The 24,894-nt window shown below is 36.0% G+C and overlaps 1 protein-coding gene across 1 annotated transcript in view; it reads left to right on the top strand.

Moving 5' to 3' along the window:
• LOC102001475 (ADP/ATP translocase 2-like) overlaps nt 1–12,125 on the top strand; it is a 41,284-nt gene extending 29,159 nt beyond the window's left edge. The window contains exons 3-5 of the mRNA XM_005357422.1: nt 6,203–6,270; nt 10,568–10,643; nt 11,535–12,125. Of these exons, the coding sequence (XP_005357479.1) occupies nt 6,203–6,270; nt 10,568–10,643; nt 11,535–12,125 (735 nt within the window). The remainder of the gene's footprint in view (nt 1–6,202; nt 6,271–10,567; nt 10,644–11,534) is intronic.
• Nucleotides 12,126–24,894: the final 12,769 nt, after the last annotated feature.

Raw genomic sequence — 24,894 nt, 5'->3', positions numbered from 1 at the left:
CCACAGAGAAACCCTGTCTCAAACCCCCCCCCCCAAAAAAAAAAAGTTATCAATGTGTTTAAATGACATTACATTTAATTATATCACAGACATAGCAGGGACAGTTGTTAGCAGGGACAATCATAAGTGTTCAAATTTCAGGCCTACCACTTCATTAAAAGAGAACCAACTGCAAGGACTAAGGTATTACTGGTTTGTTCAGTATGGTTTTCCCCTGAATGTTCCTTTTTTAGAGTGTGATAACAGAGCGAGAGGTTTCTACTAAACTGTGTGCTCATAAATATTTAGAAAATCAATGATAACATTCATATTATGATGCAAATCTGTTATTTGAATGAACAGAGAAGTGAATCAATCAACAAAAACTTCATATTGGACATTTCCATAATGAAGAACAAAGTACCACGGGCAATGAAAAAATAGTGTTGTTAAGTGGGAGGAACTGAATAGTTGGAGATTGGTAAAAGCTGATGACATGTTGGTTCATAGAACCATTTTGTTCTTTTGTAAGAATCATGTTGCAATTTTTTTTCTGTGAAAAATAAATAACAGAGATTACCAGAAAAAATTTACTTGAAATCATAACAATTCTTTCTTTTATAGAGAAGAAATTTGATAGTTGATAGTCATATTCATATATGATGATTAGAGATAAATCAGTCCTTTTGATGAAGTGTGTCACTCAAACAACCATGATGGGTATGCACTTATAATATTTAAATTTGAAGTAATATTTATGTAAATTATCTTAAAGAACTTATGCACATCTGGGATCTTACAAAAATCCTCAAAAATATTTCTCTATGTATTGTCTTAATTGTGAAAATTTTTTTCAATAACTATTTTCTGTTCAAGTCTTATTTCAATACTTTTCACCATATCATGTTACATCTGTAATTTAAATGAAGAAACGGGTTATTGGCTAGAAAAAAAAACTTCATATAGACATTTCCATGATAAAATAATCATAACAAGCATAATAGATAACTTTATATAACTGATGGCTGAAGAAAAAATAGTGACTCTGCTCTACTTTCTAATCCATCTTTATAAATATTTATTTGTGATTATGTGTATATTATGCATATACATATGTATGTGTGTGAGTGTGAAGCATGTATGCATGGCATGCATATGGGCATCAAATGACAACATTTGGGTACTATTTCTACTAGGGGATCTGGAAGGCGAGTTCAGGTTATCAAGTTTCTGCTGACTGAGCTATCTTGCTGCCTCCTTGTTAATCTTTGAATGCTCTAAGAAGAGCACTTCCTCTATGTCTATAGATTTAATGCTTTATTGGAAACAAAATATCTGTGTATTTTTCTTGTTTTCACAATTGAATAGTAAAATGCTGTATTTATGTAATTAAAAGGGTAAATACAGTGAGGACTTTGTCCTATTTCTCAATCATTATGTAAATTTCTAGTCTTATTTTATATTTATAACAGCTTTGCATTTTTGTTCTTTCATTCAACAGTAGAGCACATGCTATACAACAGAATAGTCAGTAAGAATAGAAGAGGAGTAAAACATTTTGCTCAGAAGTTCAGAATAAAGAAGGAATCATTTTACTGATATACTAATATCTATATCAATGATATTAGGAGTACTGTAGAGATGTACTCCTTGCTCTCCAGAACACTGAAAGTGGACATCAGTATACAATCTGTGTAACACTGAATGTTTTTCATACACTTTTCTGCAATTTTACTTTTCTTCTCTTACTGCAGAATGTAGTCAGTAGATCAGAGAAGACATATACAATGAGTGAGCGTCTTGAGAATCTTTCTTGTAATGCCAGGAAAGGGTGTTACCTCATTCTTTAGTAATGTAATTGTACAGAGAAGAGACTATTATCCATTTTATTCAGATAAAAGCCTACAGGAAGAGGGCAGAACTAAAGAAAATTCATGCAAATCCTCAGACTTCAAGAAAATGCATTGTTCTGACTGTGATTTGTAAGCTATTTATGGACTTTGAATTATATGACCCAGTAAATTTCCTTTTTCTGTGTGATGCTGACTAAAGTTCTCTGAGATGTGTTACTTGAACTAATAGGGAAAATTGGCTCAAATTCTGATCTTTTTGTAAGTTGTTGAAATCATCCTTGGTTTTATACTTTACCCCTCCTGTGATAACTTGTAACCCAAAGAGGTTGAACTTAATTGTACTAGCCTGTATTAAGTCTTTCAAGATCACTCAGTCAGAAGTAATTAATCACTTCGTTGCCTTCCACTGTTGTAATGGCAGTGATCTTACAATGTCTTGCATGTTACTTAGGTGTTTTCCTCAAGAATTTCCTCACTGATTCTGTGATTAGAAAAATGAGTTTCAAATGTCATCTCTTCCAATTACAAGTTGCAAGTTCACTAAACTTCTGTGAATATTGGACAGAAAAGAAGAAAAATATGATACTTCCAATATCCTATATCATCAAATAGTGACAATGAAACTAAGTATAGGATTAAATACGAGTGGTAGAATGTATGTGTTAAGGACTGAATGTGTTTCTCACACAAAAAAGAGAGAATATGTTGAAGTTTGTACTCCAATTAACTCATAACAAGACTTTATTGACTCACCAAGGCCAGCGGGCCTGGGTCTGAAAAAACCTGGGATAAAACCGGACTCGCTGAACATAGCAGACAATGAGGACTACTGAGAACTCAAGAACAATGGCAATGGGTTTTTGATCCTACTGCACATACTGGCTTTGGGGGAGCCTAGGCAATTTGGATGCTCACCTTACTAGACCTGGATGGAAGTGGGTGGTCCTTGGACTTCCCACAGGTCAGGGAACCCTGATAGCTCTATGGGCTGACAAGGGAGGGGAACTTGATTGGAGGAAGGGGAGGGAAATGGGAGGAGGTGGTGGGGAAGAGACAGAAATCTTTAATAAATAAATAAACAGGAAAAAAAAACAAGACTTTATTGAGAAATGTAGTTACTGTAGATGTCATAGGTGAAGATGATGTCATACTGGAGAAGATTGAGCCCATAGTCTACTGTGACTTGTGTCATTACAGAGACATAATAAAGTGCCAGCAGATACTCAGGGAGAGCAAGCACTCTCTGACAATTGCCTTCTGACAATGAAGGCAGATGTGGAAGGCTATGAGATGCAAGTCTAGTTATAGCAAAGAACTCTGGGAAGTGCTAGAAGTTAAGCAGAAGAGATGACTACAGTGTTTCTTGCCTGTGAATTGAGTCTCACTTTTATTCTTTAAAATGTGAGATTGTTTCCCTTGTTTTTTTCTAAATATATCTTTTCTATTATTATTGGTTTAATAAAAATATGTGTTTCTGGATGTATGTTCGTGTATATGTATATGAAGTACCTATATATTCAGAAGAATGCATTGGGTCCCCTGGAGCTGCAGTTACAGTTGGTTGTAAGCCACCCAATATGTTAGGAACTGAAATCTGATCGCTAGAAGATAAGCAAGCATACTCAATCTCTGAACTATATTCACACCCACTAAATACATCTAAATGTATCTTAATTACTATATGATAATAGTAATACTTAAGGAGTGCAATACATATATACAGAATGTAATGAATGGATCTGCATAATTAAAATTTCCATATTCTTAAAAATACATACTGTCTCTGTTGGGAAATACATTTTTGGTTATCTGTTATCAAATATATCATAAATTGCTCTAGGTTATAGATCATTACCTATTGTGGCACTATACAATAAAGCAAATACTATCTTCTTGTATAAAGTATGCATTAATTTTGTTCCCAACTTTTCTGTTTGATAGTTTATTATATTTTTATGTATGTGTCTGTGCATTTGTATGCCATCTGTATGGCGGTGTCCATGGAGACCAGAAGAGAGTATTGAAACTCCTAAAGTTTGAGCTACATATGTTTGTGAAACACCTGACAAGGATGTGGTAATCAAACTTGGTATAATTAACATGTGTCCACTGATATATCAAATCATGCAATTAGAAACTTTGTCAATGGGAATATAATTCCTATGACCTCTGGAATGTAAAACAAGTGCTCTTAGCCACTGAGAAACCTTTCTATGTCCCCTGTCCTATTTTCTTTCTTAACTGATAAAAGGATATATCTTTCCTATCATACCCTACAACAGATAAGGATAACCATGATACCTATTTCCTAATGATGCTAAACACCTTTTTTTTCTTGCATTATATAAGAAAAGAATAGTTTCATTCAGTATTAGGAAGATTTTCTTTATAAAAGGAACAAAAATTACCAAATTAAAAAAAAATTTAAAAACTTATGCTAACCAAATCAGTTTAAATATTATATCTTTCAATATTCTTATGAATATATAGACTGGAGTTTGTGGAAACCCATCGATTAAGGAAGAAATATTTAATTGTATTAAGCAATGCGTAACATACATTAATTACTGTCGTTGATTAGCCTTGGCAAAAATACCTCTTGTCAGGGTAGGAATGTGGGGGTATTTAGAAATACAAGTAAAGAGTACAAAGACACATAAAAATTCCAGGACAAAAACCACAGAAAGTAATCGGTAGGGCATTTCTGTGAGTATCAAAATCACCTGTGTTTTTTGTAGCTTTTATATCCAATGTAAATGATTGAGAAGGTAACAAGGGACTTTATTAACATGATACAAGGGCTAACTCAAACAGTCAATCATTTTATCATTCTGAGACATCAAATCATTATCGTTCTGTTGTGTAGGTAGAAAAACTGCTCTAGATCACATATCCTGAAGGCTTCCCCTTTCCCAGTGACTTCATAGTTACAAAAGAAGGAGCAGAAGTACATTTGTATATTCAAGAATACACGAACCAACTTGAATGAGCTATTTTAATGTTAAAAGAACTAAATAGTCACATCCTTAGTTGGGACAGGCAACTATGCTTGTCAATCATTTGAGCAACCTCTAACTCTCTGACACTCAGACAAAGTGGAAATGGGCCCGCATTTTTGAGCCTCTACAATTTCTCTCTTTTTATTCGTTTTAATAAAGCCTGAGCTTCTACAACAGGACAGATGATTGAATCTACCTTAGTTGAACACTGTTTTTGTATGCCAGACTTACCTGTCTTTGGTACATGTATTTTAATTGTACATGTCAATATAGGGGTCTGGGAGGAAAAAAGATCAAGCCTGTCAATGACTGCTGACCTCTCCAAACAAAGGGTTAAGGTAGAACGTACTTCTGGGCTCTATGTGCCTGAGCCAAATTTTGTCAAGAGAATTCATCTGCAATTAAATAATGCTTTGTGAATAAACATGCTTCTAATGGCTACAGTCTACTAATTAAAGGAGAGGAGAATCCCCAGGGTTGGGAATACCCTTTTTCAAATGATCTAGAGCTTTTCTTAACATTTTTGTGCCATATCAAAATCTAAATCTCTTATCAAATATGCCAAATCCAAGCACTCATAGGAAATGTCAAAATTTTTATCATCTTATGGTGAACTAAAGCAGTTACAAACATTAGCTGGTCAATACCATAATTCTAGAATGAAAATTAACAACAAACACACAATTGTCACATCACAACTCTTTTAAATTCACTCAAACCAAAAGATTTAAAAAAAGGTTTCTCTGATAGGTGAGAGTCTAACCACATTGCTGCTTTTAAGGAATTGTCCCAGTCTCTGAGAAGCAGCAAAAACCCTTTGGCTACCCTCCTCAATTTTAAAGAGGGGTTTTGGTCACCACTCCTTGTAACAGGTATTTTCTCCCCTAAGGAAAAATTGAGGTCTCAGTTCTCAGGTCCTATATTTTAACAGCAGTTTGACTACCCAAAGACGAAAAGATTCACATGTTTAGTCTGCATTTTTGGCCCAGGTAAACAGAACTCACTAGGTCTGGAAGTCAGCATAGCAAGTTCATCAAGAGGCTGAAAATCACCAGTCATCGCCATGATCTTTAATTTCTTGTCAGACTACAACAAGATGTAGTAAGTTAGGAACATTGATTTAGGTACCTCTTTCCTCAGCCTGCAGCATAGTGGTATGAGGAAATCAGATCACAGGTTTAGGAAACTCTCTGCTTGTATTATGGAACCATCAGCATCACAGCTGCTGCTCCTCTGCTGTAGATGTAGCCATCCCATTCAGTTTTATTATTTTTTGTGACTAAAACACAAACATATCCTCAACTCCAAATTAATACAGTGTCAGGTCTTTTCCATAATCCAGTGTAAGGGTTTTTTTTTTCCTTGCCTTAGCAAAGGTCACTTGATGTCATCATGCCAAAATCTGTCCGTGGCAGATTGCTCACGGGAATCCATAAAAGGTACATGTCTTAAGGCAAATTAGTATAACATGACTTAAGGCAAATTTAGTATAACATGTTTAAGGGATCTCTAAAGGAGTAAATTTTGATCTGAATTGTTCAAGTGTATGAGGCTATGTTCACTGTTGACTTGCAAGGCATATTTTCTCAATGTAAGAATATATGAACTCTGAGTAGTGTGTGAATTTTGATATCTGAAAATACATGGCTTACGTACCATTGAGTTTCAAATTATGTTTGCTGTGTGTACTTGAGTTGATATGCCAAATGCTATGCATAGGTAGACATAAAGATCAAATCAAGATGTATGCATTGATATACAAAACTATATAACTGTAAGCTTAACAATGTATATATAGTTATATTCAATGTCCCTGGTGCTTAAGAAATATCCACTTGCAGAATGTAGTTAGTATTAATTATTGAACTTTGAACGTATCTGCTTCATGCATGGGCAACTGAAGTATAAACTTTTCTTATTTTAATTTTAACACAAATATGTGAAAATCCTTTATAGGTCTTATAATTGTTTTATAACTTACTTCCCTTTCACCCAGAGGCATTGCTTTAAGCTCTAACTTAGATGAACATATATCTACAAGCCAGAGAGAGGGCCGTTATGTCCTTACTGACTTTTAAAACTCTGATCTTTTTTTTACGACTGATTAGTTTAGCTCAATATATTCAGATGTTAATGCAATCAAGTTCATGCTCACTATCAAGATAATTTATACTCTTGTGTCCCTCTTTCTTTTCTTCATTTCCTTCACTATTGTATCTACTTATACATGCTTTTCCATCAGTATATTCCCAGGAATTAAAGAGGAGTCTGGCAAAAACATGACTGGAAATTAATGAATTAATGAGAATACTGTAATAGAGTGAAATGAATTCTTGCATCCAATACAATTCAGATACACCATGCAGAAAAATGGCTCAAAAGTCATAAGGATTAATAGTGTTCAAACCTTGCAACAATTGCAGTTAGAGAGAACCTACTATAATGAAGGCCAGATGCCAGTTCATCAATTCCAAAGCTTATATTAAGCCAAGGGCAAACAATATTTTAAGATGATTTAGATTAAAGCTGTTTTTGTTCTATTGGTAAAAAGTGATACCATGCATGAGCAAGCCAATTCTTATGAAAGAAATCACTTCGCTGCAAGCTTGCTTACAGTTTTAGAGGGCTACTCCATGACGGTAATGGTGAGAAGACAGGTGTGGCACTGGAGCAGTAGCTGAGAACGTTATATCCGGATTCGTAGGGCAGCAGGTAGAGACAGAGATTGGGTCTGGCCGAGGCTTGTGAGACCTCAAAGCCCACACCTAGAGGCACACCTGTTCTAGTAAGGCCATACCCATTCCAATAAGGCCTCCCCTCGAAATCCTTTCCCAATAGTTTTACTACCTGAGGATTAAGCATTCAAACATATGAACCTGTGGAGGTGATTCTTAATCAAGTCAAACCACCACATTCCTCTCCCTGGCTCATTGGCTTATATCCATATTGTAATGTAAAATATATTCAGTCCAATTTCAACCCCCCCCCATAATCTATCACAGTCTTAACACATTTTAAAAGTCCAAAGCCTCATCTGAGTCTTAAGGCAATCTCTTAACAGTAAAAACAAAATCAATAGCCAAATCACATGCTTCTAACATAATATAGCAAAGAATACACATCTCCATTCCAAAAAGGGAGAATGGGGCATAGTGATGAAACACCAGACCAAAGTAAGACCACAAGCAAGATGATCAAACTCCACATTCTGCCTTAAATGTTTCTTCCCTTCTTGACTGCAACAAACTTTTCTCTCTTGAACTATTTCCTCACTCTGTTAGGTGCTCTCTTTGGCAGATATCTCATGGTTTTAGCATGTTATACGTCATGGTTACACCTACACAATCCAGAGTTTGCCCTATCAACTAGGCCAAAGCAGTCTCGTTATTTAACCAATGAAAGTGACACATAGACAGAAGACCCTCCTATACCAATAGTCCATTAAACTTTACTTAAAGTATTTAACTACTTTTCTAGTACAATGTCCTAAAGTCATTCATATTCTTTCAAACAACAACACGGGCCTGTGGTATCAATACCTCGACTCCTGGTACTAACTTCTGTCTTAGGTACTGTACTATTACCATGAAAAGATACCATGACAAGGAAACATATAAAAAAAAGAAGCACTTCATTGCGTATTTGATTACAGATTTAGAGAGATAGACCATAATCATCATGCAGGAAGCAGAAAACACAGCTTGGGAGCAGTACCTGAGAGCTTTCCATCCTGATTCTCAGACAACACACATAGAGGGCAAAGAGAGGGCAAGACTGGGCCTGCTGTGGCTTTGAAACCTTAAAGCTCACATCTGTCCCAACAAGGCCACACCCTCTAATCGTTTCCAAATAATTCCACTCTCTGGGAACCGTGCATTCAAACATGTGAACAGGGTCATTCTTACCAAACCGGCAGGAGGAAAGCATCTAATAGGCAGATTCTCTACCCCAGGTCTTTAAGATAATATCTATTTTGACAGATCTAAGCCTCTTAAAGATTCTAATTAAAACAAATTTATTTTTTCTTTTAAGATTTTATGCATGGAATTAGTTCCTATAGAGTTTCTTTAACTTAGCTAGTTAAAGTTACTGTTTTCCTTACTAATTACTTCTTCCATTTCACTCATCTGGCTGACTTAGAGATAAATGAACCAAAAAAATAATACTAACGTGTATTGTGATAAAATATAAAATCATGAGGAAATTTATGACTGAAAGTTAGGCTATCAATAGTATAGTATTTAAAATTCAAATTTTAATGCAACTTTATCTGTGCCCTCATATGGAATAATAATGGAGATGTTATATATGTATGTGACCTTTATTTCTGCTCATCTACATATTCACTTGTCAACTACATAATGGAGTTTTGTAAGGAGAGTATTTTCTAGTCTTTAAAATGAAAAATGAAGAATTACTCAGTTTCTAAATTTAGTATTATTTTACAGAAACTGTGTCGTGAACTGAAGAGATCTACGTGTGAAGTTTTGCAAACACTTCATGTCGAACAAGAATTGACAGTGAATCTGAAGATGCTCCTTTTCTGGTTTCACAGTTAAGTATAGTCCTTTGGGAAATACCAGGTCTTTGTTAGATAAGTGTGATGGCTTGTATTTCAACCATGTATCATTCTTCTGCCAATTATTTGTCTCTTATATAATAATAATACTTCCCAGGCAAAATATATTTAGTTAAACATGTCAAATCTCTGGACAATTTGTTTAAAACCTATGAAATTTAACAGTTATTCATTGGAATTTATTTTAAAGAAAACATTTTGTTTTTATAAGATGTAAGTAATTTTCATAATCCAGATTTATATTTTCATGAATGCGATTGAAGTTCTGGATAATTGTATCTCTACACTGACCAGACAGGTCATGGAATTTAACTGAGAAACAGTCAGTGCATGAACACTTTCCACAGTCATTATGGACTAAGAAACTACTATTCTTGCATTTCTTGCATACTTTATAGCTCCCCTCTCAAATTATTATCATTTTAAATTTTCCTGGAATGGATAATTCTTGACATTCAATCTTAGCATTAAGGATTGGCATTGGAGACACATGACCTGAAATTACTGAGAACAGAGTATTTGCATGTCCTAAAGCACATGTTTAGAGAACTGACATTTATGACGGTCACATAGGAGGGAGGTCAAAACATTTTCCCACTGAAATAGAGATTAAGGAAATGCCGTGCCACCCCTCCACAGAGGTAACTCACCCCAACTTCCTCACAGGCTATGTGTCCGACTATAAAAGACAGTATTAGAAAGAATTTGGTGACTCATCTGAATCAGGCAAATAAACATGAAGATAAGAGCTGTGAGGGGAAGAAGGGAAGGTAGGAAAGCAAGCAAAAGGAAAGACTAGGCTAATTAACTCTCATTTACTTCATAAAATGAGTACCCACTGCATGTGTTTCTGTAGAGATTAGCTTCATAAATACATTTAATGGGCTTTACCCATGTAACCCAGCAGAAATTTGATGTAACTCGCAATGACCAGCCTTTCCATTTAGATGTGAGACAAGTATGGGTTACAGCCTACCTCTAATCCAAATTTGGGATATATAGTTAGTACTTTACAGTAATTACTTCATAGCTGAAACTGCAAGAATAAAAGCGCAATGGTGTAGAAATAGGCTAGAGGTTCCCTGAATTTAGGGTACTGTTTTAGTGGAATTAATCCATGTTACATTTCTTTTAACTAACCATGTCTTTGTTTTTAGGAATAGAGAGGAAGAAATAGTAGGATTATTACTAGTTACCAGGGAAGTCAAGAGAACAGACGATGAGGAAATCAGGGTAATTCTGAAAATAATATGAAGTTGATATCAGTAGAAAAGGATGAAATCTGCAAGATAGCAGTGAATGTTATGCTGATATATGCAGCATTGCTGGGCTTGATCGTTCCCTCCTGTGATCTTAGCATTCAAAGACTGAGGCAAGAATACTGCCATAGTTAAATATACAGCCTGGTATAGTATATTTCTGGTCAGCATTGCTACAGTTACATATTTATATATGATATCTCTTACACACATGTTAACACACACATGCACATGTGCATGCATCCATATACATTATTAAGATTAAGAAATACTTATACATGGATGCAAATTAGTTTTATACTCATACATTTCAAAACTGTATGTGTGGTGTTTGTTCATGTGCTGGTGTGTTTGTGATACACTGGACATGTGTGAGTTAAATAACAACCTTAAGCATCTAGCCTCATTCACGATGTTGTTTCAGACAGGATCCTATTTTTTTTTTGTCTTTAGATATTTTTTATTTCTTCAATTTTTATTATCAGGAGTGACTGTAATAAAAAATATAATTGAGTCCCATCATTATTGTCATTATGGAAATGGCTTTAAGAGAAAACTGCTCAGATGAATATTATTGCTTCCCACTTTTCAGCTGGTAAATAGTTGCCATTGATAAAACAGACAAGCCCAGAGAATCTGTCCAGAATGTTCAAGATATGGTGTATTATACAACATGCCTGCTCTCGGGGAGAACACCTACGACATAATTATGTGTACTTCTTGATCTCATCATACAAGACAAGCACAAAGGCACCACCCATGCCCCTGAGAACGTTGGACCATGCATCCTTGAAAAAGGCCTTGCTTCCTTCGTCAAGAGCAATCTTCCTCCAGCAGTCGATCATGCCTGTGTACATGATGTCAGTTCCTTTGCGTCCTGACTGCATCATCATACGCGAACCGTGTCAAAGGGATAGGAAGTCAAGCCAGCGACAACAGTGACAGACTGTGTAATCATATAGACTGCGTGGTTCGTATCCCCAAGGAACAGGGAGTCCTGTCCTTCTGGCGTGGTAACCTGGCCAATGTCATCAGATACTTCCCCACCCAGGTTCTCAACTTTGCCTTCAAAGATAAACACAAGCAGATCTTTTTGGGTGGTGTGGACAAGAGGACCCAGTTTTGGCGCTACTTTGCAGGGAACCTGGCATCAGGTGGTGCCACTGGGGTCACATCCTTGTGCTTTGTGTACCCCCTTGATTTTGCCCGTACCCGTCTAGCAGCTGATGTGGGCAAAGCTGGAGCTGAAAGGGAATTCAAAGGCCTTGGTGACCGCCTGGTTAAGATCTACAAATCTAATGGGATTAGGGGCCTGTACCAAGGCTTTAATGTGTCAGTCCAGGGCATTATCATCTACCGAGCTGCCTACTTCGGCATCTATGACACTGCAAAGGGAATGCTTCCAGATCCCAGGATCCTATTTTTATTCACACTGGCCTGCCTGGGAGTATCCTGAGATCTTCCTATCTTGCCATAGGAGCACAGGAATTACAGATGTACACTACTGCCCCATCATTTTTTTTAATCTATTAGATTTTTTTTTTAAAAAAAAAGTTCCAATCCAAATTCTCACTCCCTCCTCCTCCCATTCCCCCCCCCACACCCTCTCACCCCCCCCCTTCTAATACTACGAGAGGGTAAGAAACCTGGCTCTAGAGAAATTCCCAGGAATCTACAATCTACTGCCCACATCTTTATGAGTTCTTTTTAGTTTCAGACCAAGGTCCAAAAAAAAAAAAAAAAAATTCAAAACATACTAGTCAATTGGAATGGTAAACTACCTTACAAATGTCCAAATGTTTGTACAAATAAATATGCCATAAAGGACAAAAGGGTCTAAAATACATGAAGATGTGATTAAAAGAGAACCATTTCTCCTGATACCCTATTGCCGGTGGGAAAATACTGTAAGTTGATTGTAGGAACAATAATGTAAAGTTGAAAGTTATTTTCAAATTTTCCTCACATTTTTCTAGAGATTAGAAGTTAATTTTAAGTGTTATAAATCATGTTAAAATTTACTCAAAACTGGACAGTAAAAACCCTTAAAGGCAGATTTAAACCAACACATACGAATGCTAAAGTTAAAGCTGCTATCACAGCAACTGAATCTAATGTGCAAAGACAAATATAAAAGGGACGATACCAGAAAACGCTGCCTGTCAAACATATGTTACCCAAATAATCGATTTCCAAGATGTTCAAACCTTGCAAACCACACAAACTGCCAAAACAAAAGCCAGGAAATATTAGAAAATACAACAAATACAGTACCACAGCAATTACTTTTTAGTGAACACGCTCCTATATATCATTATCTTAGACAATGTGACATACACATTTATTTTCTATTCAAAATCTCCAGTGAATGTTGGAAATCCCCCCACCATCATGTTACATATTCTTGCCATTCAGAGAACTATGCAAATAGGGAAGAACGCATTCTCAGAATCAGGAGAGGAAATGGACATGTTCTGTAAGAAAAATAACAAATGAATTTAGTCTCAGAGCTTCCAATTTTAAAACTATTTTTAAGTTAGCATACATTATGTGCAAAAACTGGAGTTTTATTTTGATATTTGTATGCATGCATATGAAGTACTGTGATAAATCACACCTCATGATCCTCCCTCTCTCTTCTTTCTCCCCATTCTCCTCTTTCTCTTTTCATGTAGAACCTATTCTAATTTCAAAGCCTTAAAAGTCCCAGTTATACCTATGAGAGAGAATATGGAATATTTCTTAGTCTATACATAGCTTTTTTTTTTCTACTTACTTGAGGAGCCCTAGCTCCAAAGGCAGTGATTTCATTCTTATTTATGGCTGAATAATGCTTCGTTGCATAGATACATGATATTTTCTTTGTCTATTTATATAATGATGAGTACCTAGCCTGATTCCATACTGCGAATGATGCTGGATAAGTGTATTCATGTACATTTTGATTCCTTTGGGTATATTTACAAAAATAATGTATCAGGATTCCCAAGCCGTTCTATTGCATTTGTACTGCTTTCTCCTCTATACCGGAGAACTCTGTTTTCACATCCTCACACAACATGCTCGTATTCGTATTCTTTAGAGCATCCTTTGTTGACCTCAGATGAAACAACACCTGTGTCTTCCTAAGGCATCACTTAGCTATTCTCTGTGTGCGCAGTGCTGAAGGCACGGATGCCGAGTTTCTATCTGCTCTATTTCCGTGCTTAACTATCATAATGTGCTGAGGGAATGGCAATGAATATTCACTTAATTAATTAACAAGAATATTAAACGAGAACACTTGAAGAGAGAACTCTGATGGAATTACTAAGAATGGTAGGATTTAGTGCTGCCTATGTTTCACAGAATCCCAGACAAGATCCAGGGTCTTCTGTGACCTAGTGGCACACTTTTGTTGGTTTTGTGAAGATGGCTGGCTGGAGTTAGGGCAGAGCTGAAGGAGAAGCACGGGCCCTAGCAGCTTATGAAACAGCTACTCAGGGTCGGAAAAGAAGGTTGAGGCTCATGGCTGAATGCAGTGATGTCTAAATGGATTTCTCTAGGGTGCTGTGATTGAAAGTTCTTTTGTTTGTTTGTTTATTTGACTGTTTTCTTTTGTGAGACAGACTCTCTTCTTGTAAACCTGTCTTTTCTGAAACTCATTTTGTAAACCAGGCTGGCTTCCAACTCACAGAGATGTGCCTGCCTCTGCCTCTCAAGTAACCGTGATTAAAGACATGCACTATCACTCCAGGCCAGAAGTATTATTCTTCCTACCTGCTCTTTTCAGAGATTGATGATGTCCATACTGACAAGCTTCCTCTCTTAACAGTACTGCTGATGTAATTAGGACAATGCAAGCGATAGTGTTAGCTTGTCTTAAACTATCAATTTTCTAAGCAAGTTTGAGGTAGGTTTCAGACATGCGGTTTAAAGTCAAGAATAGAAAAGCCCTTTGGCTTTGACACTTGCTGACTGTTGCTATCACTCCTGTTAATCTGTAACACAAAACATCCCACATTTAGCATTCTGGGTTTGTTGTTATGAAGAGTTCTATTTTAATCCTATTCCCCGAAATTAGTCCATGCCCCAAAGGAGCCCAGAGAGCATGGGTGCTTCAGTGATCACAGATCTAGGGAAATTTTAATCAGACTAAATGACACTATTTCATCAGAAAACATACAAATGGCATCCTATTTTACTAAACTTGTGCATGTGTGCTTGTGTTTGTGATTAGGTGTGTTTGTTAATATGTGCTGTGTGTGACTGTATGTATGCTCATGTATGTTGATATATGTGTGATTATGTGTGTACATATCTCTGTATGCTTGTGTATATGTTCTGTGTGTGTATGTCTATGTATCTGTCTGTGTGCATATGCCCATGTGTATATGCGTGTTTGTGTGTCTATGTTTTTGTGTTTAGATATCTCTGTGTGTGCATGTCTGTATTCCTGTGTCTCTGTATGTGTGTGCCTGTGTGTCTGTGCATGAATATGTATTTATGTATGTGTCTCTGCATATCTAAGCATGTCTGTCTCTTTGTGACTGTGTGTGTGTCCATGTTCCCCTGTGTGTGTGGCTACATGTGTGTTCTGTGTGTGTTGTGTATATATGAATGTGTCTCTCTCTATGCGCAAGGAATTGTGTGTGTGTATGTGTCTGTGTATGTATAAGTTTGTCTGTCTCTCTCTTCATATATATGTTTTTCTGTGCGTATCGTTGTATCCATGTGCCTGTGTATCTTCTCTTTGCATATGTGCATGTTTTTGTCTGTGTTTATGTTTGTATGTGTGGGTGCAAGCGTTTGTGTGCATGTGTGTGTGTATTTGTATGTCCTCATGTGCATGTGTGTGTAATGTGTCTGCATGTATGAGTATGTTTCACTGTGAGTAATTGTGGGTATTTTGTACCAGGTACAAAATAAATGCTTTGGAATTTTATCACTACTGATACTTCATCATGTTTCTAATTTTGAAATATACTTTATTTGAGTATTATCTTGAGAATGGCTCATATTTGTATTTTTTCTTTATTATTGTGTTTTCAGTAATTTGACTTGAATTTTGAGTTACCTTTGGCACATATTTATAGTTGCTTCCCAATTTCATCTTTCTGTCTATTTCCTATATTTTGTTTTTGAGAATTTATAATCAAAATATTTGAAAAGTGCAAGGTGCTATTTTTATGATATTTGTGATTATCTTTTATTGTCTCCCAGAAATTGAAGGCAAGTTCCTATGGCTGAAGATGCAGAATTAGGATAGATGAATCGGAGGGTCTGAGCTGGATCTGATGTTATAGCTTCTTCCCAGAGTACTAACTTTTCTTCTGATGGAATGTGCTCTGCCAGCTGTCTGTAGAAAGAGCTATCAATAGTCCCCCACCCCCAACTATAATGCTTATGAACCACAGCAATTAGAAGCCTAGCAAAACATTCTTAAACCTGCACTTCTGTCTTGGCAGTAAGCAACTGTCTAATTGACATTAGGCCTGCTCAATGGAAGAAAAATTATTTGTGGTCATGGTAATATGCACAACTATCTAGGTCTGGTGAGGTGATGGATCTGAGAGGAGAACCTACTGCTGCCAAAACTAGTATAATTCCAGTTTTTAAAACATTTATCCTTATAGCCACAGGTTAGTGCAGCTGTCACTCACTCTGTGGAACAGAGACTAATATTGAAGCTTCAACTCGTTAAAATGCAGGGAACAGCTGAGTTGAGAAATCCAAGGCATAAAAGTTGCACCTCGGGCTTAGGGAATGTCTCTGGAGAGGGGGTAAAAAATATTATAAGATCTGGAGAACTAGGAAATCATCTGTAAGATTGTATCTTGTAGAAATGTCAAGCAACTACATCTATAACTTAACAATATGCCTTGTTGAACAAGATCTGAATAATTATAATGCCAATAGACACCTTAACAGGGAAGGGGGAAATCTCGTGGGGCACCACATCTAAAGCAATGAAGTACAGGCTACTAGGGAATGCTGACGGGGGGAGAGATAGTCTTTTTCAGGGATGAGTCCCCTAATAGGCTAACAAAGCATCGAGTTCTGAAAGATATACAGAAAAGCAACACTGAATAGTTTATATTTATTTATTTATGCATTTATACAGGTATGTAACAATAACAATTATATATTAAAGGGGTCATGAATTCAATAGGGAGTGATGGTGGGACACGGGATTGGTTGGACGGAGGAGGATAAGGAGACGAAGAGGAGGAATGAAGTAATTATGTTTTCTTTCTTTAAAAATTCATTTTTCATTTTACGTACAACCCCAGTTCCCTCTCCCTCCTTTTCTCCCATCCTTCACCTTCCCTCATCCTGCTCTACATCCACTCCTCAGAGGGGGTAAGGCCTCCCTTGGGGACCCCACAAAGTCTGGTATACCAAGTTGAGTCAGGACCAAGTCCCCTCGCCCTGTATCAAGGCTGAGCAAGGTATCCCACCATAGGAAATAGACTCCAAAAAAGCTAATTCATGCACCTGGAATAAGTTCTTGTCCCATTGCCAGCCTTCCCTCAATGTATCAAGCTACATATCTGTCATCTACACTAAGAGGGCCAATTTCCTGCCTATGCAAGTTCCCTACCTATCAGGCTGAAGTCCATTCTGTGAGCTTTCACTAGCTCAGGTCAGCTATCCTGTTCGTTTTCCCCATCATGATCTTGACACCACCATTTGCTCATGTGATTTCTTCTTTCTCTCTTCAATTGAACTTCAGGAGCTGAGCCCAGGGCTTGACTGTGGATTACTACATCGGTTTCCATCAGTTACTGGACTTAGGGTTTATGCTGACAATTAGGGTAGTCACTAATCTGATTGTAATTATAATCTGATTAAGACAGTCCAGGCACCCTTTTCATTAATGTTAGAATAAGACAAGAAGAAAACGTAAAAACTTACGTAGGTTCTGTCTAGCATCTCAAAGAAAGAGACTGAAAAAGGAAACTCGGACCTAGGGGCTACTTCAATTGTAGCTAATGGGCTGGGGCTGGGTGTGTGAGTGCTTTGCATGCATGCATGTCTGCATACTACGTGCATGCCCCATGAATGTGGAGGTCAGGTTTTAAGAACCCTCAGAACAGAAGTTTTGGAAGACTGTGAGCTGGGTTCACATGGCTAGGTTGGACATTCAACGTAAAAGAATTCTCACATCAGTACTGGGAATCCAACATGGGTCCTCTGTTAGTAAAAATACTCTTACTCTCTGAGCCATCTCTCATAATCATGTTTACATGTATAATAGCATGGAACTTGATTTTAAATGAACAAATATATATGAATTTGCGCTAACAGGATAGGTTCATTGCCAGTTTAAGTTTTGCAGGAATAGATAAGAAAACAATGGATTAAATTCTGAAAGCCTCCGTCATTATGATAGTAGAAACCACAATCTGATACATTTCATGATGAAATTATGTTTAGTACTTTGATTTTTCTTTTCCATAAATTAGAATAGGAGAAGCCAATACTTTTTTTTCTTTCTTTTTTTTTTTGGGGGGGGGGTTGGTGGTGGTGTGGGAGTACTGGCTGTTACGAATCCAAAGCCTGGTGTACTAGTTTTTTTTTATTGTTTTATTGAACTATATGTTTTTCTCTGCTCTCCTCCCTTCTTCCCCATCCCTCCCTCTCCCATGAATCCCATGCTCTCAACTTACTCAGGAAATTGTTGGGAGCAGTGAGACCCCAGATCCTGAAGTTCTTGTAATCCCCTGATCGGAGTGCCTCCAGCTGCTCTGAGCACGAGATCTTCAGGATTTCCTGATGGCAGGAGCGTGGTTTCTGGTGAGTTTGGCTTGGGCATGGCTATCTCTATATAATCTGCCCCTGAACACAATAAAGTGGGCATTCTTGGAGAATTCATGGATGACCCGTGTCGCTGTCTCTCTGTCTGTGTGTGTCTGTGTATTTTAACCTCCAGCCCCTTGCTCGAAGCTCGCGAACTGGGTGCCAGTGCACAGAGCGATGACATGGGGTTGCGGTGCGGGGCAATTGGAGGTCTCCACTGAGATATCGGCAGGAAATATTGTCTTTTTCTACTTCCCATGTATTTTAAATCGCTGCATGTCTCTTTTAGGTTGTTTTTCTAGGTTCTCTGGGATTGTGAATTGTAGGCTGGTTTTACTTTGCTTTATTTCTAAAAGCCACTTATAAATGAGAACACACTGTATTTATCTTCTGGGTGTGATTTACCTCACTCAATATGATGTTTTCTAGATCCATCCATTTGTCTTCAAATTTAAGATATTATTTTTTTCTGCTGTGTAGCACTTCATTGTCAACAAGATAAAACGACAGTCTACAGAATGGGGAAAGATCTTCACCAACCCCACACGGGACAGAGGACTAATCTCCAAAATATACAAAGAACTCAAGAAATTGCTCATCAAATGAACACATAATCTCAAAAAATGGGGTACAGACATAAACAGATAACTCTGAATAGATGGATCTAAAATGACTGAAAGACACTTAAAGAAATTCTCAACATCCTTAGTCATCAGAGAAATGCAAATCAAAACAACTCTGAGATTTCATCTTACACCTGTAAAAATAGCTAGATCAAAAACACTGATGACAACTTATGCTGGAGAGGATGTGGGGCAAAGGGAACACTCCTTCATAGCTGTTGCAAGTGTAACCTTGTATTGCTGCTTTGGAAATCACTATGGCAGTTTCTCAGAAAATTAGCAAAACAACTTATCTCAAGTTACAGCAATACCACCTTTTGGGTATAGATCCACAGGATACTCAATCATACCACAAGGATATGTGCTCAACTATTTTCATAGTTTGTCATAGTCTGGCATTATTTGTCATAGCCAGATCCTGGAAACAACCTAAATGCCCCTCGACCTAAGAATGGATAAAGAAGATGTGGTACACTTTTTATTTTTCATTATTACAGTTCTTAAATCTGAACAAAACCACAATCACTATGAATAAAACAGTTCCGTGTGTTCTAGAGTTTCATATACAGCTGATTAAGACTAATGATAAGGCGAGAAAACCTGAACAATCCCATATTTGGCCTACCTGTTGACTGGCACTAGTGCATACCCTGTCTTTTTCTCCCCTTATTATCTGCGTTGTGATATACAATGTCTAATACTCTACTTTATGCTCTTGGTACTCATACAACCCTATTGCTAAGCTGAAGTCATTAAACATACTTCTGTTAACTGAGTGCACTGATGAACCAAAGAGGCAAAGCACGGGAGCAAGACAGACTGAGTAGAGTGTCCTGTGTTCCCAGGAAAAAGCAACTGAGGTTGAGCTAGACCTTCAGTGTCAGTAGAGAGTAGGTGATGCATCATCTTCTGTTTGGACAGGGCATTATCTGGAGACATGAGTGCTGATCACTTATCCCATGGCAAAGAATGCATAGGGAATACCACTTCTCTGTGTGTACTGAAACAAACACTGCTCGCCTACTTCCAGATAAGCAGAAGACAATGTTTTGTCAATACAATGACACCCAAGAAGCAACTTCAAGGTTTTCAGCGTAAAGGAGATGGAGGGCCAGGGCATGGTGGAAGCCTTCTGGGGACAATTATCAATTGATTTTTCTGTTATCTGACATAAGACATCTTTTTCAATTTTTCAGGAAGGAGATGAAGAGATATCATTATATTGCTGTCAGAAATAGCTACAGCAAAATGTGCATTGAAATTGAATTGATGCCACATGTTTTGGTCTGGCTGAATGGTAGAAGAATAGGGCATAGAAACTTCATTTATTTCCAGTTAGACAGTAAATCACTCACAAGTCTAAGATTTCAGGCATGTTATTTAAAACAATTTGGGAAATTTTTGTCAGTTTTAATTGATAAGTAAAATATCTTAGAATACCTGACAGCATTTTTATCATTAGGAAATTTAATATTCAAAAAATTTCCTTCATTTTGTAGATCTCACTAGAAAATGTTTATGTTTTTTCAATATTTCTTACAAGAGTAAGAAAAAAATAGCATAGTTTTTAGTATAGTAAAATAAAATATTCGTGTACATGGAGATGTTTTACACAGGTATAATACTCAATAAACATGAAAAAAACAATTCACAATTTATTTTGTTTTTTTTAAAACAGCATCTCACAATGTTACACCTCAGGCTGCCTCAAACTCACAGAAATCCACTTGTCCTTGCCTAGCAAGTCTTGGGATTAAATGTGTGTGTTACCATGCTTGTTCAACTACTCATTTCAAGAAAAAACTAATGTAACAGCTGTAACACTCTGTCCTGTTTGTGTACATTCTGTTCATGGAAAACTCTGTAAAAATTAGATCTGTTTCCAAGTTTTAAATGGAATAGACATTTTATTGCTGTTTTATTTTATGTGGTTCCAAGTAAAACTTTAGAAACAAATTGTGAGTATATGCAAATTAATTATAGTAAGACAATTTCATAGTTAATAAAATACCTGACATATATTGTTATTATCATGTTAAAAGGGCACTTTCTTTAGTTTTGGACTCTATGTCATAGCTGTAAAATGAGGTTATACAATTTTAGTACAATTATTTGATTTAAGCTAATTAATTAAAGACTTTAAAATATTTTGGAATAAAAACACTTTTGAGAGCAACATTATCTAAATACAAATAGATTTTTGGATTATTTCATAATTTCTGATGATCACTTTCCAAAGAAACATTTTATAAATACTTTTATTATAACATTTAATATAAATTACTATCAAAATACTCTCAACACACTACATATGGAAACATACATACATGTATATATGTATATGCAAAAACAGTTTTAATTATGTGAAATTGATAATCTTCATTCGCATTCAACAATATTTAGTGAAACATCTCTTAAAGAGCTCAGATAGCCAGTGTTAACAACAGTTGGCATAGTTAGTAGGCCACTGAAAGGAAAGGGAAACATTAACTGAATATAATTTTGGTGATATATGTTGCAAAAAAAGAAGCATCAAACTCCAAAAGTACAAAGAACTGAATCTAAAGAAGGAAAGTGCAATAGGTTTAAGTCAAGCTGAAGTTAGAGAAGTTAATATATGACTTTTCTCAAAAGAAATAACAATGTTTGCAAAGAGCATACCAAACAGTCTGATGGACTAGAAAAGTCCTAAAAAGACCTCCAGAAACAGAACATGGAAGGAATCAAAGATATGGACTTTGATCAGATAAAGAATACAAGCAAGGGGTGTGTTTTAAGCCATGGTGGACTTTCTATTCTTTCTAGATTTTTTTTTTTACTTTAAGACCAACAGAATATTATTATAAAATTTTGAAGGGGGAGGTCACACTTAAATTCAACAGAGTGGGTTGGAAAAAAAATTGACATTCAATTTATGAAATAGAAATTTCTTACTCTGATGGCATAGTAGATAGAAATCAATAAAATTAAAGATGTTCAGATGACAAAGGAAAAGTCCATTGAACAAAAGATTAAGGAAAACAAATACTTTGTAGTTGATATAACTAAGAATTTACAGATACTCATTGAAACAGATCATACTTGAAGAAAACAAAGTTGTTATGACTGTGTGACTGGGGATTTCTTTAGAGGTTTGGTTTGGAACATTGTAATTTTGAAGGTTTTAATTATGACTAATAAACTGAAGTATATATGCATATATATATATACTTAAAAAATCTTGATGCTTTAATGAATACATTTATATATATTAAGTACATATATGTGAAATACATTCTCAAATAGCTAAAACTAGCTATTTAATATATATAATTACCTCAAATGATTTTTATTTTTGTAATGAGGTTCAATATTCAGTCTCTTATTAATTTTAAAGTATCTGGTATAATAGTGTAGGTCTGTTTGTGGTTTGGAGAAAATAGGTTGAAAAGATTGCAAATTTGAGCCGACTGATTTGAAATTATAATGCCTTAATATTTTTGTGTTCAAAAGATTTTGAAATATATTATTTACAGTTTCCTGTTTAATATAGCTTAGCTACACCAGGATGAAGAATATATAGCACGTTTTTCCACATATTTTTAAAGTCAGTTTACCTAGATCTATATAAAACAGGCCCCAAAGTACTTAGTGTTAAAAACAATGCCCTGGGTTTAACTAAAAAACAACATAAATGTATCTTATTTATACATGTACTATGTATTATATGTATTCAAATATAAACATTGTAAGTAGTTCAGTACTGCTTAAATTCTTGGCAATGTATGTTCTGATTCTTTATTGAAGTTGAAATGTACAATTTAAATATTTTTCATTGACAAATTATTACTTAATTAGAAACATTATATTTTATATATTTTTTGATAGTTTTTCTTAAAAGTATTAATTACTGTGTCATTAGTCAATGGTTTCTTCCTATTTTTTACTTTGTTTCATAATTCCTAGGCAACTATTCCAAATGTGTTAGCAGAAAAATTATTTAAGTCAAATAAAATAAATACAACTATATCAGTATATAATCCAAACACTTTATAAGCTTTTATTGTCAAACTGTGAAGTAAACATCCGTAACAAAGGTCTTATTCTGGAATCTTTATCTCATCTAGCCTAGAAGTGCTTCAATACATTTTTCTGTGGTTTGTTAAGATGTCAAAATAAAATGAGTCTATGTCTATTGTTGGCTTGCAGAGGAAGTTTCTCTTGTGTTCTCTAAACCATAAGGTTGTTAATCATCCCAAGCTTTGGCTGAAATGAACATGTGGTTTAATGATGCAGTTATGACCCTAGATATCTGAGTTTTATTTTCAGGAGTCCATCTGACTTGTGCTCTGTTACTTAGGAAGTCATTTAACTTCATAGAGGTAGATTTTCATGTATTTCTACCTCTGTTTAGAGAATTCAGTAAACAGAACTAGTGTTATTTCAATCAGTAGCTACTGAAGAGAAAATCCAAGAAGCACTGCAATGATGGTGAACAACAACGGTTGATTTTTAGATGAGCTACCTACTGATAACACAGAGACTAGTTACTTTTAGTAGATGGACCATAAGTGATTTCCATTGCTTTGTTATCTCTGTGCTTTCAGCTCTTTCTAGAGTAAATGATTTACAGCAGAAAATTGCCAAAAGCTTTTGAGTTGTTTGCTGGCTGACAGAATACTATAAAATGTTGAATCTACATATATTTATGTATACATGAGAGCTTCATAATTAGTGTATTCAGAAACTAAGGTAAATAATGTTCAAGTAAAAGTAAAATGGTTTAAATGTTTCTGCAAAAATGGCCAAGATCCATGAAATAAATGACAGCTCATGCAAGTGAGGATATGGAGTAAGTGGAAACTTATACAGGCTCTGCAGAAGTCAGTGTGTTGATTCATCAAGAATCTAGGAAGCCATTTATCTAAAGATCCAGTTCTACCACTCTTGTGCACATACCAAGAGACTGTTTTATTCAATTACAGAGGCACTTGCTCAGTCATGTTCAGTGTTGCTCTATTTATAATGCCCAGGAATTGAAAACAACCTAGATGTCTACCAGAGGATGAATGGATAAAGAAAATGTACATTTACACATTGCAATATTACTCAGCTGATAATAAAATTAAATCATGATATTCCCAGGCAGAAACATAGAAGAAAAAAAAATCATCCTGAGTCAGGCAATCCAGACCTAGAAAGCCAAACTTGTATTTGTATATGTGTTTTCTTCATGTGTTCACTTGTATATATATTCACTTATATGTCATGTAACCCTCAGACAACTCGGGCTTTAGCCAAGGTTATTGGTGGCTCTTTACAAACCAACAGTAAGGTCTTATTGCTGAGGACAATGCCTACACAACTCACTAAGCATGGAAAAGTTGAGCTTTCTATCTAGAATCTTCACCTGTAGACTAGTGTCCATGGTACTAGAAAGTACTCTGCATACTACCAAATAAGGAAAGTAAACATTAGCCCAACTATAAACCCTTTGTTCTACAATGGTCACATGCCTGAAAGGTACATTGGTGCAATGATGGTACAAGTCTCTTTGGAGTAACCTACCAATATCTTATTTTATTTAAGGCCTACTCCAAAAGACCAGATTCATCCCTATTCTGCTTGGGTAGCCAAGAACCTGAGACTAGATAGGCCAGGGACTAGGAAGAAAGCAAAATACTACTGTTCTGCTAAAGGAATGAATAACTAATATCTTGTAACGAGGTTGTGCTGTACTCATAGATCCATGCCTTGATCAGTCATCTTAGGAGCAACTTCTTCCTGTAGCAAATGAAAACAAATATAGAGACCTTAGCCAGAAAATATGCAAGAGAGTGA

This window comes from Microtus ochrogaster, chromosome 21, assembly GCF_000317375.1.
Source record: "Microtus ochrogaster isolate Prairie Vole_2 chromosome 21, MicOch1.0, whole genome shotgun sequence".
Lineage (NCBI taxonomy): Eukaryota > Metazoa > Chordata > Mammalia > Rodentia > Cricetidae > Microtus > Microtus ochrogaster.
The sequence above is the reverse complement of the archived record's forward strand: the minus strand, read 5'-3'. Positions and strand labels throughout refer to the sequence as shown.